We start from the raw sequence: 17,020 nt of genomic DNA on the forward strand, positions 1-17,020 counted from the left end.
AGATACACTGATGATAAGAACGATAACAGGAAAACATAGCATCATTTATTCAACACCTGAATCTGTGCCAAGAATTGTACTAGTTACTTTCTACGTGTTTTCTTATTTAAGTATCACACAATCCTGCCAAGAGTTGTGAGTCTCCACTTTGTAAATGAGAAAATTAAGAATCAGAGGAATTTTATAGCTCACCCAGCATCACACAATAAGAGAACAGGGCAGGTTTGAAATTCAGATCTGACTCCAAAGTAAGAGCCTTTCAATCCTTCTATTTTATTCAGAGCTCAATTCTTTTTATGGCGTTAACCATTTAACGTGTTACCTCCCTTAAACAATGCAGCAACATTCTCCTGAGGAATAATCAGAGGAGGGAGAGATGGTGGGGATTTCTGGCGGAGACAGGCAGGCAGATGGAGGAGAACTGCTTTATTTCTAACCCTACCCCACACACCCATGTAGGCAGTGCTTATGGTCAAACACACACTCCGGATCTGCTAGTACTAGAAAAATCCAGATTTTGTGCAGATCACGTGTCTACCCACTCACCAGCGGTGTGTCGCAACTTTCTGTCCCCAGGGACTCACTAATCATTTACAGCATGTTGACAGATGTTTTAACCAGGGGTCAAGGTGACTCTCCCCGATTACACAACCGAAATCGATAAAGACTTTGTTTAATCAATCATGTGTGTGTGTTTATATGTGTTTTAGAAAGTCTTTATAAAATTCTCTGCTGTGATAAACTATAGCAAGGGAAGGTTTCACATTTTAGCGAAATGAGAGCCTTCTCGGCCGCACTGTTCCTCCTCCCTCTGATCGCGCTGCAGAACGCCGGTGCTGTGAGTCCCGAGGACTGCGATGCTACCGAGCCCTTTGCTGCGAAAGTGCTAGACCTGATCAATAAGGAACGGCGGCATGGTTACCTTTTCCAGTTGCTGCGGGTCGCTGATGCCCATTTGGACAAAGTGGTGAGGAATCGGCAGGCAGGGCTAGAGCTGAGCTGGGAGAGCAGGAGCCCGGAGGGGGGAGGGGCGGGGGGTGGAGTGGGGGGAGTGGTTCTGGCCCCTAAGCTCCGGGCTTTGTATGGTGGAGTGGCTTTGGCTAGGGTTTCCCCGTTTAGTTTCTGCCGCTGCTCTACATGGTTCTTTTTTCCTTCAAACTAACATTTGCTGTTCGCATGTCCTTAATTATGAATCAATCTGTAAGTACCTATAAGCATTTATCCTGAGCCAAGTCAAATGGTAAGTACTGTAAGACAAGACTGAGAGTAAGCTGTGGGCAGGGCCCTCAAGGAAAGAATCATTGGCTCACAGACACACACAGGCAAACTGTGTAAGACAGCACACATTCCCGAAGCCAAGTGAGTGGTAGAGACGCGGAAGCAATCTAAGGAAAGGAGATCTATTACAATTGGATGGGAGAAGGATGTGGGTAGGGAATCAGGAAGGGGGGTATCAGGGAGTAAACGCATGTAAGCCGAGGGTGAGGGGGGTGGTTCCAGAAGATTTATGTGGGTTTTGAAGCAGCTATCAGGTTGGAAGAGAAACTAGGCTTATCTTGAAGCAAAGAGAGCCTACTGCTTTCACTTAATAATAAGATTATATGCTCATTTGGAGTAGATTTGAGGGCTTGATAGAGATTTGGGAAGGGGGCTTCCCTCCCCACCACACCCCCAAAATAACCTACCTTTTGGTGGAACCACTGAAAGCAAGGAGGCCAGACGATGGAGCAGCACAGAAGACAACCGGAGAAATTTCTACTTGTTCCGAGTATTAGAGAAGGAGGCATTGCAGGTTGCAGAGAGCAAGAGGGACTGCAGGACTTCAGGATTCAACCCACAATTTAGTGACCGTTAGTCCCATTTCGGGCTCTCTGCCACATGTGCAGGGACAGGATGGCCTGGCACAGTGCTGCCTCTGGTGGTGAGAGGGTGTGTGGGTGGGTGAGGCAGGGCCACCGTGTGTCTGGGGAGTTGGAGGCAGGTGACATGAACTAGGAAGCTGTTTCATGGGTTCAGGAGGGAGGAAATGAGGACCCGCCCCAGGCAGCGGGAATTAGAGCAGGGAGAATGAAGAAAAGACAGGAGACATTTCAAAGAAAGACCACGGCAGGCCTGGCGCCTGGAGAGTAAAAGCAAAGGAAGAAATCAAAGTCGATCTCCCAATTCTAAGCCAGAGACTAAGGCCATCAATAATTAATGATACCTCGGACAACAGACAAGGGAAGTTGAGAGAGGGAGCTGGTTTGCAGGAGAAGAAAGCGGCTTCAGCTTTGGGCAAGTTGAAATGAAGGCAAGCAATCCAAGTTCAGGAATAGAGCTGGGTGAGAGGACACAGCTGCACGCACAGATTGCAGGCTGTCATCGCTTACAATTCTGGGCTCGCACCTCCAGCACCTCCACCCAAACCCACACTGCTATTTAGTGGTTGCTTTTTAGAGCTCGTGGGCAGAAGCAACAGCATGACCAGTTAAAAAGAACATTTGGAAGGAACTCTTTGAAGCTATTCAAAATTAGTAGATCAAATGGCACAGAGGTAGGACATGTGTGATGATTTGGACAGCGGCAGGAATTCTGTTTCAGAAATAAAGAGACTGCTTTTATGGAAAAAGCCCTAGGCTCCCACATGCTATTCACCTGTTGCTCCTTCGGCACTCCCCAGGAATCTGCGGCCGTCTATTACCTAGTCTTGGATGTGAAAGAATCCGACTGTTCAGTCCTATCCAGGAAGCACTGGGATGACTGCGCGCCCGCTCTTTCTAAACGTGTATCTGATATAGTAAGTAAGCCAGTACCATTCTCCTTCTTTTATCGTTCCTGACCTCCGTCTACTCTGCCTACTCAGCGTGACTGCAGGCCTGTGCTAACACAGTGAGAAAGAAGGAGCAGATTCTGCCTCTTGACCCATGAAGGCTATGTTGACTTTGAGGAATAGTCTCTTGAGAGCCGTACGTGGGATCCTGGTTCAAGACGCATCAGTGGGGCTACGGTCCCGTGGGATAACATGCCCAGCTTGAGACCATGGGCAAATCACCTTAAGCTGCTAGACTTTTGCCTCCTCAACTGTAAAATAAGAGGAGGGGTTTGGAGTAGCTGGACCCTAAGGTCCACTCGGGCCCTGACGGTCTATGGGTCTAAGAACCTATGAACTTGTGAGCGTGTCTGGTAAACACTGGCCCCATCAGCAGGAATAGCCCAAGGGATTGATTGCAGTGACCTTGAGGAATAGGGTCTCGTTCTCCACATTGCTCGTGGGCACTCAGATGCCAGACTCGCCACCACAGCAAGAGAACATAAAGATGAATAAGCACGTATATAAGATTTCACTTCTAGAAAATAAGACGTTTACATACCTGGGGCTTCGAGCACTTTTTTCCCTTGGAAATGTTTGGGATGTGGTCATGATCTGTTTAAACAATGTCTCCCTGGCTCTCATGATGGTTTGGGATGCCTATAGCCTCCAGCTCACAGAAACAGACGAAGAAAATACAGGTTTTGAAAGAGGATTTGGTGAGAGAACACACAGGTGAATTCTCAACGGCAAGTGGGAGTACGTGACATCACTTTTTGTCCCTTCACGTTCAACCCAAGGAAAACAGTCTTCAATGGCATATGAACTCTTTTCTCTTACAGGTGATCGGACAGTGTAAGGTGTTAGCCACACAATGTCTGAACGACACTCAGTATTTCAGAGTGATGGACTATAACTGCACCACAAGTTCTGGTATGGTTATCTGTTAAAATGCTAATTCTAGATTAATACAGAATTCAATCATACTGTGGTATTCATCATATAACGCTGAGATGTACATATCAAAAATGGTCCCTGTGCTCATGGACTCAATTATTATTTGCTCTCTGCAGAAGAAAAGGGAGAGGGTTTTCTTCAGTTACTGGTATAGCTTCCTTTAAAGAAATTCAAGATGGAAGAACGGAAATCTGTGAGAGGCAGTGCAGTGTCATTGTGGAGAATGTAGGCTCTGAAGTCAGATTTGAGTTTGAATCCCAGCTTCCTTATTTATTAGTTGTATCGTTTTGAGGGCAAGTTACTTAACCTTTTTAAGCTTTCCTCTTTTTTAAATAAGGATAATAATAGTATTAGCCTCCTGGATTCTTCTTAGAATGAAGTAAGATGCAAAGTACACTTTGCAGAATACTTAGCACTCAATTATTGATTTCAACACCTGAAAGTTATGTGTTACTGGAGAGTTCGCAAAGCGGTTACACGGACTATCCCATTTCATCTTACAACAAGACCATACGCGGTCAAGATTATGACACTTTGTATTTTAGAGATAAAATTACTGAGGCTCAAAGAGGTTCAATGACTTGGTCTTGGGAACACAGCCAAAATGTGGCAAAGACATGATCCTGTTTCACCAGTGTTGACTCAATGCCATGCTCTTTTTATTTTTTTTCAAAAGAATTATCACAGAATTCCTTTAAAAATTATCCATTTCAACACATCAGTATACAACAATTTAATAGCCAAACAGCTCCTTCCAGAAGTCACCTTGAAGAAAAGTTGACCTGTATTTTCTCTCTCTGGGCAAAACTCTGTTAATGATGCCTCTCCCTCCTTGGAGAGACAGGAGGAGTTTAGTGAAATATTAACACTTGGTGAGTGACAGGGGGGTGGTGTTTCAATGGGGCCACAACAGAGACATAAGCATCAGAAGGATCTGGATTTCAGTGTTGCTCTGCTGCTGATTGGCTGATTTGATCTCAAAGTACTTAGCTTCTCCAACCCTCAATTTGCCCATCTGTAAAATGGAAGCTATCATTACTCTTGCCACCATGCTTGTGTATATTAAGTCCCGGCATTGACATTGCTGTTTCCCAACCTGGTACTGCAAAATTGCCATCTTCTTTCTCCAGTCTCTTCGGCACTGGCCAATAACAAAGACAGCCCTGTAGTCTTCGACTTCGTAGAAGATACTGAGTCTTACAGAACACTAGCCGACAGAGCCCTTGAGAAGTACAGAGAGGAGAATGGAGATTTTGCCTCTTTCCGAGTGGACCGAGTGGAGAGAGTTGTCAGAGGGGTGAGTCTCTACTCATGTCAGCTAGTGTCTGAGCGCCCATCTCCAACCTGGCAGGTGCAGACTCAGTGGCACTGGCCCTCTCCACTGGCCTCACATGTCTAGCTCCTTTCTAACTGAGGGCCCTTGTTGCAGCCTCAATAGAAAGGCAAGAGATACCAAAAAAACTGCTTTCCTGCAGTTTTATATTTTTTGGAGTTGTGGGGAGTATGAATATCTACTGAAGAGGAGGGAAAACTCAGGGAGGAGGGAAAGACAGAAGAGCATATTAGGGTTACATGAGTTGTTAAAAATCATCCTGTCCAAAATCCTTGTATGATGATGGGAAACTGAGGCACAGAGAAACTATCTCAGCACACCACGTGGTGTGGCTGCGGCAAGACAGCTCCCTTGCCTTCCAGTCCAGGGGCTCAACTGCCTCCCACCCAAAGTGGTCTCATAAAGCAGCTCTTTGATGTCCATCTTGCATTTTGAAAATGCCAAGTTAAATGAATTACGGTGTGTACAAGTCATGGAACGAATAGGGCACAATTACTAGAGAGAATGTTTGGGGTCTGCATGCACTGGAAAGAGTTCCTAAGGGAAAAAGCAAGTTAGAGAACGATACTTAGACTCTGAGCCCATGTATGTTAATTAGATATCTGTGTATATGGGCAACATATTTAGGAAGAGGCCAGGAGACACACACCAGGTACGTGGTAGTGGTATTCTGGGAAGAAGACACCGGGTGCAGGAAGCATGAGTTTTCACACTGTGCTTGGTTATGTCTATATTATTTGACCTTTTCAATGAAATAGTATTTACCTTACCACTTGGGTGATAAATTTTTAAAAGGCAGAGGCCACAAGAGAAAGGGCACGTACCGGTGATCTTGAATCCCTGGGGTGCTTCACAGTCTACTAGGTACTAGGTACCTTCTTTTAACTTTCTATGTGTCTGAAAGTGCTTTGATCCAATTTGTTCCAGAGAGGAGGGGAAAGAACCACTTACTACGTGGACTTCTCTGTGAGGAACTGCTCCAGTAGCCGCCATTTTCCCAGGCACCATAATGTGAGTATAATAAACGTCTCTGAAATACGAGGTAACATGTAGAGACCACCCCCCACGTGTCAGGCACCCTCCCAAGTGCTTCACACATACCTCATTACCCCCCCACCACCACCCTGTGAGGAAGGTATTATTGTTATCTCTCTTAGAGATGGAGAAACCAAGGCACAGGGAAGTTAAGTGAATCATAAGAGTATGATTTGTAATATGCTCAATAAATACCTAAACTAAACACTGAGGTTTTTTCGAACCCACGAGGATTAAAGACTTAGCTAAAACTCACAACCGGCTTGCGTTAAGAGGCTCCACCCTGGGTGCCTTCGTTCACTTCATCTTGTTGACTCTTCACAGTGACCCCATGTGACCAATATGGAGGTAACTGAGGGCCAGCGAAGGAAGCGTCTTGCCCAATGTTCATAACCAACTGAGATTAGAATCTCATTCTCCAAATACTCAGTCCAGTGGGATTTTCCCCCTAATCGCATATAAATGGATACTCGTGTTTGTAGAAAGCTTTTATTAATAAAACTCAGCACTGTAGGGTGACAGAGTTTACAGAACATCTCCACGCATGTCATTGCCTTGCTGGACCCTTGTGACAACCATGCTGAGGAGAAGCAAATGTCTGCCCCCGGTTCCCTGGGACAGAAGGGCCCAGGAGTTTAACCACGTGCCTAAGGGCACTTAATCAGAAAGTGTTAGGACATAGGACTTCAACAGTGGCCTTCTGATTTCAAGCTCAGGGTAATTCTGAGGCTTAACAACACATTCTCCAGGGTCAGAAGAGAGGAAGCATTCATGACTTCCTTTTCTGGCTGGTCCGTGTTCCCTGCCTGAAGCAGTTCTAGAACCCTGCTTAGTGGCCACCAGAAAAGATACCTCCCTCTCCCACTCCCTTCTTCAGCAAATCCTTAACAACCCAGTGCGGAAACATGGCAGCTGGAGAAGAGGCGTCTCAGGGCTAAGTGTTTTTGCAGAATCATCTCATTTAATTAAGCCCTTCCACGACCTGAAGGTAACTAGAAATTTCACGTAACTTGCCTAAACTCACACAACTAGTAAATGGCGAAGCCAGAATTCACATTGCTCTATCTGACTCCAAAACTGTTCTCAGAATCTCAGTGCTTAACTGTCACTTCTAGAAAAGCATTGTCTTCTTGTCCTAGTCTAACTTTGACAGCTGGGTGTAGGGGCCTCTGTGGCACAGGGATGCCAGCCAGTCATAGTTTAGGATAGGGTGCTAAGTCACTTTGACAGGGTCCAGCAAACCCATTTTCATACTGGTTCCCTCCTTTCCAGCACTTTCCTTCAAGGGTCTGGGTAAAGTTGTACAAATCCCTCCTCTGCACCACTCTTCATTCTCTCTAGGCACAGGAAACATAGGTCTTCAGTGCAGAAGGATTGAAAGAAAGACAAGACCTCAGTGATGTGGTATTCCTCACGACCTCCCATGGGGTGACCCCGGGTGGTGACCCCTCATGGAAGAGAACCACAGCAGCATGAAGTGAACCACTTTGGAAACTGTACTTTCTCTAAGTATTGACAGGGAAAGATTGTTAAAGAACTAGCAGAGATATTTGACAATATTCCTCTGCTTTTTCTAAAGCTCATCTTCTTTCCCAAATGTATAAAAGTTTATGACTCTAGCTATGCACCCTCATACCACCTGCACACACACACACACACACACACACACACACACTAACAGGCTTCTGTCTTCTTTCTAGGCCCCTGGATTCTGCAGAGCAGATTTGTCCTACGAGGTAGGGGCCTCTGACTTGGAAAACCCAGAAGACATTGCCATAAACTGTGAAGTCTTCAATTTCGAGGTGGGTTGCTTACGTGGTCTTTGTTACGTGCAGTGCCAGACTAAGAGATTTTCATACACATGGTGTGTTTCGTTCTTATAGCTCTGGGGCTGGTGGGGAGATAGAGAGAGAGGCAGAGAGATGAGAGGGGACTGAAAAGAAATACAGAGAGAATAGGCCCCTGGGGAACGAATGGGGTGCAATTGCTGATATGATACAAAAAGTATAAAAAATTTCCAACTGGGGAGAGGTAAGATTTGTAAGGTAAAATCATGACCGATTCAATCAACCTCTTAATGAAGTTGAAAATGGTCCTTGTAGCCAAGGTTCCAGTCCCGAGACTCAATTCCTAGCTTTTATTATCAAGCCTAGAACCGAAGGGGAATGAATTAACCTCAAACACATTATATAAAGGTGCATAAAAGAAGGCACAAAGCAAGATTTCTCATCTGTCCCAGAAAGCTTTGTTCTCTACCAAGATATTCATGACAGTATTTTTCACATCAGCAAAAACTGAAAATAATCCTAATGTCTATGTGCCAAACCATAAAACAAAGGGGGGGAGGGGCAAACCAGGTTTATCACCAGGATCATGGCTCCACAGATTTTTTTTTTTAATTAAACTCTGAACAAGAAGGAGAGTGAAGAGATGAAGTCCTCCTCCTTTAGGAGTAAGAGACGCTTATACCATAAAGCCTCAGAATGCTGTTGAAGACATAAATTATAAGGCACTAGTTTTCCAAATGTTGGTCTACAGATAACCATTCTACAATATAATTTCACCATTTTGTGTTGAAAATAGAAAAATGGGACAATAAGGAACGTTTTTCATAATACGACATTTATTGCATCTGAAGAACCACCCTTTACTCTGAGATACTTTCTGACTCTTGTATCATCAAAATAATATTCCGATTGTGAAATAATGATGGCGGCAGAAGATAGTTTTTGCTTGTATTTTATTTTATTTTTTTAAGATTGATTTATTTATTTGAAAGAGAGAGTGCATGCAGGGAAAAGGGCAGAAGGAGAGGGAGAGAGAGAGAATCGGAGCCTGATGCAGGGCTTGATCTCACAACCCTGAGATCATGACATGAGCCGAAACCAAGACTCGGACGCTTAACCGACTGAGTCACCCAGGCGCCCCATTGTCTGCATTTTAAATGTCAGTTTGGCAGGGTAAAAGTTTGAGAACACTTTTCGCTATCCTATTTTTAAAATTGATTTGTGGAATCCAAAAATCTGGAAGCCATTGGTCTAGATTGAGTCGCACATCTACCTTCTCCTTTTGTGTTATGTAATAACATTCACTTTTCTGTGTCCCTTACCAGGAATGTAGAAACTTCAGTGGCCATCCCTTCCACTCTGGTGGACATAAGCATTTTGCTGGCAAGGCTCCATTTAAGCCTGATGAATTTAGAGGTCACCATCCTCCTCACAAGCCACATAAATTTGGATGCCCACCTTTTCCAGAAGACAGACCACCACTTCCCCCACCAGGGTCAAGATGTCATCACCCCCATTTTGGCAAGAGTGGGACCCATGGACACCCTCATAATAATAGTTCCAGTGAGAACCATCCCCATGGACCCCCTCCTCACGGACCCCCTCCTCACGGGCATCATCCTCATGGGGATCATCCCCATGGACCCCCTCCTCATGGACCCCCTCCTCACGGGCATCATCCTCATGGGGATCATCCCCATGGACCCCCTCCTCACGGGCATCATCCTCATGGGGATCATCCCCATGGACCCCCTCCTCACGGGCATCATCCTCATGGGCATCACCCTCACGGACCCCCTCCTCATGGGCATCATCCTCATGGGCATCACCCTCATGGACCCCCTCCTCATGGGCATCATCCTCATGGGCATCACCCTCATGGACCCCCTCCTCACGGGCATCATCCTCACGGACACCGTCCCCATGGGCACCGTCCCCATGGACACGATTTCCTTGACCATGGGCCTTGTGACCCACCACCCCATAGCCAGGGTCCCGAAGATCACCCTCGCTGGGGCCATGGCCCACCCTCTAGGCACTCAGAAGAAAGAGGTCCAGGTAAAAGGCACTTTCCCTTCCACTGGAGACAAATCGGATATGTTTACCGGCTCCCTCCACTAAAAGAAGGTGAAGTTCTTCCTCTTCCCGATGCCGATTTTCCCAGCTTCTCATTGCCAGACGACAAAAATCCTCTAGCGCCAGAAATTCAGCCCTTCCCTCAATCAGTTTCTGAATCATGCCCAGGGGCATTTAGGAGTGAGTTTTCACATATCTCGCAGTTTTTTGCATACTCACTTCCCAAATAAAATCTGATTTCCTCAATGGGGAAACATTAATGTCCTGACTTAGAATCATAAATAAAATATGATCAATAAATGAATACGAAATTCAATTATTTTAACCTTATTTTCATATTCGGGGTAGGGCAAATGTGGGTGGGGGAGGAGATGGCATGAGAAGAGAGAGACAAATGGAAAGGAGAGGAAAGATGTCAGTGCTACAGGTCAGTCACTGTCTACTAAATCCTTGAAGCAAATCTCTGATCCTCTTGCTTTCCTGGACTTAACTCCTTTGATTCTAGAGTCTTTCCTCACTGAGCACTTACGCTGTAGCTGGGCATACCAAGAAGGTATGTTTTATCAGTCAAAGGATTATTCTTCTAATCCAAAATTCAAGTTCCCTCCTCCTTGTTACTAACAGTCCTCTAAATTTCCCTTTGGAAAAAAAAAAAGTTCTAAATTCACTTATGATGCCATCAAGGCTTGGGCTATGAATTGCAAAGAACATTGCAGGTACAAATCATGACCATAAATTCAGGTGCAGAAGAAATATCACTTTATTTTCCGAACAAATTAATTTCCATTTCAGTCTCCCATCCTGGTAGGTTAATAGGAGACTTAACCTCAGTCCTTCTCGGAGTTCCCTCACCCTGCTTCTTCCCACACGAAGTTGTGCCACAGTTCCAGAATTTCACGGAGTGCCTAGGGGTTTGGGTGGTGGGCATGAGAAGGAGGTTTGGGTCTCCCTCACTGGTCCACTAGGTTCTCTCCTGCTGAGGGATGCTCACTACTGTACACATCGCTCTTTGGGTCTAGTTTATCAGCTACCATGGTATCGAACTGAAGGTGTAAGCGTCTCTGCAAGACTGATAATGAGCGTGTCTGCCCTGGGCTCTTCTCTCCCTGAGATCTTGCTGCCTTCCAGGCTCTCTGCCCAGAAGGCAGGGCAGAGGCCCAGAGACCTCCCCCCCCCACTTTTTTTTGTTTTAAAAATTTTATTTATTCATTCGGCAGAGAGAGAGACAGCCAGCGAGAGAGGGAACACAAGCAGGGGGAGTGGGAGAGGAAGAAGCAGGCTCTCAGCGGAAGAGCCTGATGTGGGGCTCGATCCCAGGATGCCAGGATCACGCCCTGAGCCGAAGGCAGATGCTTAATGACTGAGCCACCCAGGCGCCCCCAGAGATGTCCCTTCTTCTCATATCTTCCCCCCCAGGCTAGGGGTACTCTAGTCTCAGGCAATTTCTCTTTGCTCAGTTTTGGTGCCAGAGGACTCTTTCTCCACAAACAAATCTCTTTCTTTTCCCTTCTTCCCAAATCAGGGCTCAAGCATTTAGACATAGGCTAATAAGGTTTGGGGCTCGCTACCTGACTTACGGGAAGCAGTTGCGGGTACATAGTGCTGGCAGAAGAGAGACTCGTGTGTGTGTGTGTGTGTCCGGGCAGGAGGTATAGAGGAAAAAAGACTAAGGCCAAATGAGAAGTGGGTAAGTTGGTTGTTAGGCTGGGACAAAGGAGGGGCCCACAAAGAGGCAGAAGCTGACAACCGGGAGAGTGGGGAGACGTCTAACTGGCCTGGCGCTGGAGGAGTTGGCCTCAGAACTCGGGGTTTATCAGAAAGTTTCCTTAGGTTTGGTGATAGACACCCAAATCCACCACCCCGGAAAAAAGACGCAGGGATGGGGGACACGGGCTTCACTCGGCCCATCTCTTCTTATGCTTCTCTCCTGTCTCCTCCACCCTGGGGAGCATTTTCCTTTCTAGAACCAATACAAGAGAGTGGAGAGAGGCTGACTTCACCAGAGACCAGAGGGGATCCCCCTATTTTATTTTTAGTTGCACCAGCGTGCTGGTGCGGGACTCCCCGCATGAGCTCTGTGCCCGGGCATCGCTCCCCAGTCATGCCACGTGATTGGTGGTAGCCTGCTTTTCTGCAGCTAGATAGCTTGCAAAGAAATGATTAAAACGTTTCTGTACATTGTACTCGTTGTGGCATTGTTGTTCCATGTCATGACCTTCATAGAGGGCTTTGGGAAAGTCATTTGGGAAAGGGACTAGCAGGTGATTGGTGTTTTTTTTCCTTCTCCTTTAATAGTTTCTGCTCTGATTTGTTATACAACATTGTGCAATCACCTGGAAATGGGCTCAGGGCGCCCACGTGCTTCCTGAATACAAACAAGCAGGTTAACGACCCCAGTGTTGTAATATTTCAGCCTGAAATCTGCCTGGATAACCCAACGGGGCCATTTGTGCTTTGGAAATAGGGCGAATAGTGTATGGCGGCAGGAACCCGCCAGGATCGGGAGTGACCGGGCGGAGAGACGCGCGTACAGAGGACATAAAGGGCTGGGAAGAGCTAAAATCAGCATCCAAGTTGGCGCCCGATTCTCGGTGAAACCATCCCTCGGCTCCTGGAGGGAGACTGCTAAATCATGAGATTACTTGCCTTGCTTTTTCTCTGCTCCAGGCTGCTGCCGAGTGTAAGCCAGGAGTCCTCACAAGAAATCGACTGCGATGACGAGGACTTATTTAAGGCGGTGGACACTGCGCTGAAAAAATACAACAGTAGAAACCAGATCGGTAACCAGTTTGTGCTGCACCGTGTCACGGAGGTCGTCAGGACGGTGAGTGAGCTGTTTTACCTTGAGGCCATTTGAGATGTGTGTGTCATAGGAGCCCAGCTCCTCCCCACCACACACACACACACACACGCACGCACACACGCACACCCACCACCACCACCACCAACAACAACAACAATCACCAAAGAACCAAGAAGCAAAGGTAGAAGCTGAGAGCTCTTAGAAAAGATCAACACCGCTCTTCGCCGTGGGGAGCAGGGGAGGGTATGACTAGTCCGTGGGCCACCAAGCTTGGCTTCCTGGGTGATCAGGAAAGCAGGGAGCAGTGAGACGAAGGTAGATGGAGTCATTTGAAAGAAACTCTTCAGAATGGGAGAACCCAGGAACTCAATGGGACCGCGGCAAAGGACTTACTGGGTGTCCAGCCCTTAGACTAAAATATGAGGACCTCCAGACCTCAGGTGGGGAGGGGGTGCTTACGTCTAACAAATGCTGTGTGATCTCACTTACATGTGGAATCTAAAAAAAGTCTAACTCACCGCAGCAGAAAGTAGAATGGTGGCTGCCGGGGGCTCAGGCTGGGGGAAATGGGGAATGCTGGTCAAACGGTACACACTTCCAGTTATAAGACGAGTGGGTCCTGGGGATCCAATATACAGCATGGTGACCATAGTTAATAATACTGTATTGTACACTTGAAATGTGCGAAGAGACTAGATTTTACTGTTCTAACCAGACATACACACACACGGAAGGTAACTATATCAGACGATTGGATGTGTTAATCAGCTTGTTTGTGACAATCACTTCACAAGGTATGTGTGTGTATGTATATATGTATCGTCACGTTGCACACTTTCGATATATGCAATTTTCATCTGTCAATTATACCTCAAGAAAGCAAGGGGGAGGGAGAGTTACATCTAAGAGGAGGCAGAAATGAGATAAACGGGCATTAGATCAAATGTCTACCAGTCTGTATGGCTGAATGCATCAGGGGTAACGGCAATGTTCTAGATGGCTTTTAATATTTTTTATAACTAATTGATGCACTCAGGTTGGAGACAAATCCTGACCGTATGTGTGATTTCAAAAAATAAAAGTCTTTCAATAGTTTATTTAAATGAATTTCACTGTAAAACTGGGTGCCTATCACAGGAAGTAACTGTTTACTTTGGCAGAGGAGAAAAGTCTAGTCATTTGACATGATCAGGATAAAGAGAAAAGCCCACAGGACATGATTTTGTTTTTTTCTGAAAGTGAGATTGAGCCATTCTGTTTCACCAGCTAGTGTGATGATGTAGACATTTGGTCCTGGTCCTCTCAAGCAACAGTTGATTGGTGTTCTCTTCATTGGCTGACATCCATGACAAATGTGGTTTTTTTTTTTTTTTTTTTTGGTTCTCAAATATCCGTGGAATCATGCTTTATCTTTACTTTGCCATATGGGCACCATCTATACCACTACTGCCTACTTTTTTATCACAATCCGAGACCTGGAAGGAACTTGGGGGACTATTTTGTTTGATTTGATCATCCCAGAGGCAAGTAAAGTGACGCAAGCAGGCTCTGAGAGTCAGGAGACTTGGGATCTGGGCTGGCTCTGCCTTTTCAAGGTGTGGGGGCTGCCCCAGCCCTGCTCATCTACTTGGGGCTTCCTTTCTCTCACCTGTAAAGTGAGGGGCTGGACAACATCACCTCTCTTGTCCCCTGCTGTTGGACAGACCAGAATTTTCCATTTGGAAAGCTCACCTAACTCAGCACCTTCTTTCTTTCTTTCTTTCTTTCTTTCTTTCTTTCTTTCTTTCTTTCTTTCTTTCTTTCTTTCTTTCTTTCTTTCTTTCTTCTTTCTTTTTTCTTTCTTTCTTTCTTTCTTTCTTTCTTTCTTTCTTTCTTTCTTTCTTTCTAGTATAGTTGACACACAATGTTACGCTAGTTTCCAGCGTACAACATAATGGTTTGACGACTCTATACGCTATGCTGTGCTCACTACAAGCGTAGCTTCCATTTGTCACCACACAACACTATGACGGTATCACTGACAGTATTCCCCGCGCTGTGCCTTTCATCCCTGTGACTTACTCATTCCATAATTAGAAGCTTGTACCAACCGCTCCCCTTCACCCATTTTACCCATCTCCCACCCTCCTCTGCCCTGGCAACCATCAGTTTGTTCTCGGTATTTAGGGGTCTGTTTCTGCTTTTTGTTTGTTCCTTTGTCTCATTTTTTTAGATTCCACATATAAGTGAAATGATATAGTATTTGTCTTCCCCTGTCTGATTTATTTTACTTAGCATATACCCTCTAGGTCCATCCACGTTGTCGTAAATGGCAAGATCTCACTATTTGGCATGGCTGAGTAATATTGCATTATATATATGTATACCCCATTATATATGTGTGTGTGTGTATATATATGCACATCCACACACATACATACACACACACCTTTATCCATTCACCTATTGATGGACTTTGGAGTTGCTTCTATATCTTGGCTATTGTAAATAATGCTGCAGTAAACATATGGATGCATATATCTTTCCACATTAGTGTTTTGTTTTCTTTAGGTAAATACACAGTAGTGGATTGCTGGATCGTATGGCATTTCTATTTTTAATTTTTTAAGAAAACTTCATGCTGTTTTTCATGGTGGCTGCACCGATTTACGTTCCCACTGACAGGGCAGGGGGGTTCCTTTTTCTCCATGTCCTCACCAACACTTGTTATTTCTTATCTTTTTGATTCCAGACATTCTGACAGATGTAAGGTGATATCTCATGGTGGTTTTGAACTGCATTTCCCTGATGATTAGTGATGTTGGGCGTCTTTTCATGTGTCCGTTGGCCATCTATATTGCCATCTTTAGAAAAATGTCTATTTAGGTCCTCTGCCCATTTTTTAATTGGATTATTTGTTTTATTTGGTGTTGAGTTGTATAAGGTCTTTATAATTTGGGATGCTAACCCTTTATCAGATATGTCATTTGCAGGTATCGTCTCCAGTTCAGTAGGTTGCCTTTACATTTTGTTGATGGTTTTCTTTGCCGTGCAAGAGCTTTTTATTTTGAGAAAGTCCTAATCATTTAATTTTGCTTTTGTTCCCCTTGCCTGAGAAGACATATCTAGAAAGATGTTGTTATGGCCGATACCAGAGAAATTACTGCCTATGTTTTCTGCTAGGAGTTTTGTATTTTCAGGTCTCACTGTTAGGTCTTTAAAGTGCCTTTGCACTTTAAAAGTTTTATTTATTATCTCATGTCATGCTAGAAAAAATGGAAAAAATAAGGCAAATAAAAATACTAAATTTACCAAAAATTAATCCGCCATCCAGAGATAACTGTTAATGTTTTTTTCTGAAAATGAAAAGTGGCCTCTCATGTGTTTTCTCACTGTAAAAGAAATATATGTTTATTTTTTTAAAAGACAACTCATAAATATTTGTTTAAAGAAGTAAGACAGCTGTACTCCCACCACTGAAAGATAAACATTTTAATAGCTTTGCTTCCTAACTTTCCAGACTTAAAAAAAAATCATATATGTACCTATAAATTGGTTTCTACAAAAATAGGCTAATACTATGGATACCACTTTGTAACTTAGAAATACATATTTGTAAATATATTATGAACATTCTTCCAAGTAAATATTTATAAGTTTCAGTATTTTTTTAAAGATTTTATTTATTTGAGATAGAGAATGAGAGAGAGAGCGCGCGCGCTCGTGCACAAGCAGGGGGAGGCGCAGAGGGAGAAGCAGGCTCCCTGCTGAGCAGGAAGTCATCCCAGGACTCTGGGATCATGACCTGAGCCGAAGGCAGCCGCTTAACCAACTGAGCCACTCAGGTGTTCCAACTTGCAATATTTTAAAAAATGTTTTGGTCTCATTGAATAAATCAAGATCAAACACTCATATCTGCGTTAGAGCCCACTCAAATTATTTGCTGTTGGGTCAGTTATGTGTCTCTGGTTGCTTTTCTTTTTTTCAGGATGACCCTGACACATTTTATTCCTTCAAGTACCAAATCAGGGAAGGAAATTGTTCTGCTGAAAGTGGCAAAACCTGGCAGGAGTGTGACTACAAAGACGCTGCACAAGCCGTAAGTGGGTGGGGGGCTCCCGGGCTCCCGGGTCTCGGTCGAGATGGTCAGATGTTTTCACCAGAGCTGGGGATGGTTAGTATCCTCAGGCCTCTTTGTAAGGGATGCAGATAAACGAAGCCAAGCGCTTGGTGTGTGTGTTCTCGTTCTCTGTGTCAGAGCA

General features: G+C 44.9%; 2 protein-coding genes across 3 annotated transcripts in view; both read left to right on the forward strand.

Annotated features, from left to right (window-relative positions):
- Positions 1-724: 724 nt before the first annotated feature.
- HRG (histidine rich glycoprotein) lies at positions 725-10,292 on the forward strand. The gene is made up of 7 exons (XM_045811251.2): positions 725-967; positions 2,660-2,776; positions 3,631-3,721; positions 4,876-5,042; positions 6,006-6,089; positions 7,814-7,915; positions 9,226-10,292. The coding sequence occupies exons 1-7, from the start codon at positions 776-778 to the stop codon at positions 10,204-10,206; spliced, it is 1,734 nt and encodes a 577-aa protein (XP_045667207.1). The 5' UTR covers positions 725-775; the 3' UTR covers positions 10,207-10,292.
- Positions 10,293-12,520: 2,228 nt separating this feature from the next.
- The window catches only part of KNG1 (kininogen 1), a 30,476-nt gene continuing 25,976 nt past the window's right edge, over positions 12,521-17,020 (forward strand). For both annotated transcript variants that reach the window (XM_045811208.2, XM_045811207.2), the window contains exons 1-2: positions 12,521-12,800; positions 16,747-16,857. In XM_045811208.2, the coding sequence (XP_045667164.2) occupies positions 12,609-12,800; positions 16,747-16,857 (303 nt within the window). In that variant the 5' untranslated portion in view covers positions 12,521-12,608. The remainder of the gene's footprint in view (positions 12,801-16,746; positions 16,858-17,020) is intronic.

Source organism: Ursus americanus, chromosome 4 (assembly GCF_024610735.1).
Source record: "Ursus americanus isolate L20-20 chromosome 4, mUrsAme1.1.p, whole genome shotgun sequence".
Taxonomy (NCBI): Eukaryota; Metazoa; Chordata; class Mammalia; order Carnivora; family Ursidae; genus Ursus; species Ursus americanus.

Coding starts and splice junctions, on each gene's coding strand:
- HRG (XM_045811251.2), top strand. CDS start 776: ATGAGAGCCTTCTCGGCCGCACTGTTCCTCCTCCCTCTGATCGCGCTG. Junction 3,722..4,875: donor TAACTGCACCACAAGTTCTG/GTATGGTTATCT, acceptor TTCTTTCTCCAG/TCTCTTCGGCACTGGCCAAT. Junction 7,916..9,225: donor GTGAAGTCTTCAATTTCGAG/GTGGGTTGCTTA, acceptor GTCCCTTACCAG/GAATGTAGAAACTTCAGTGG.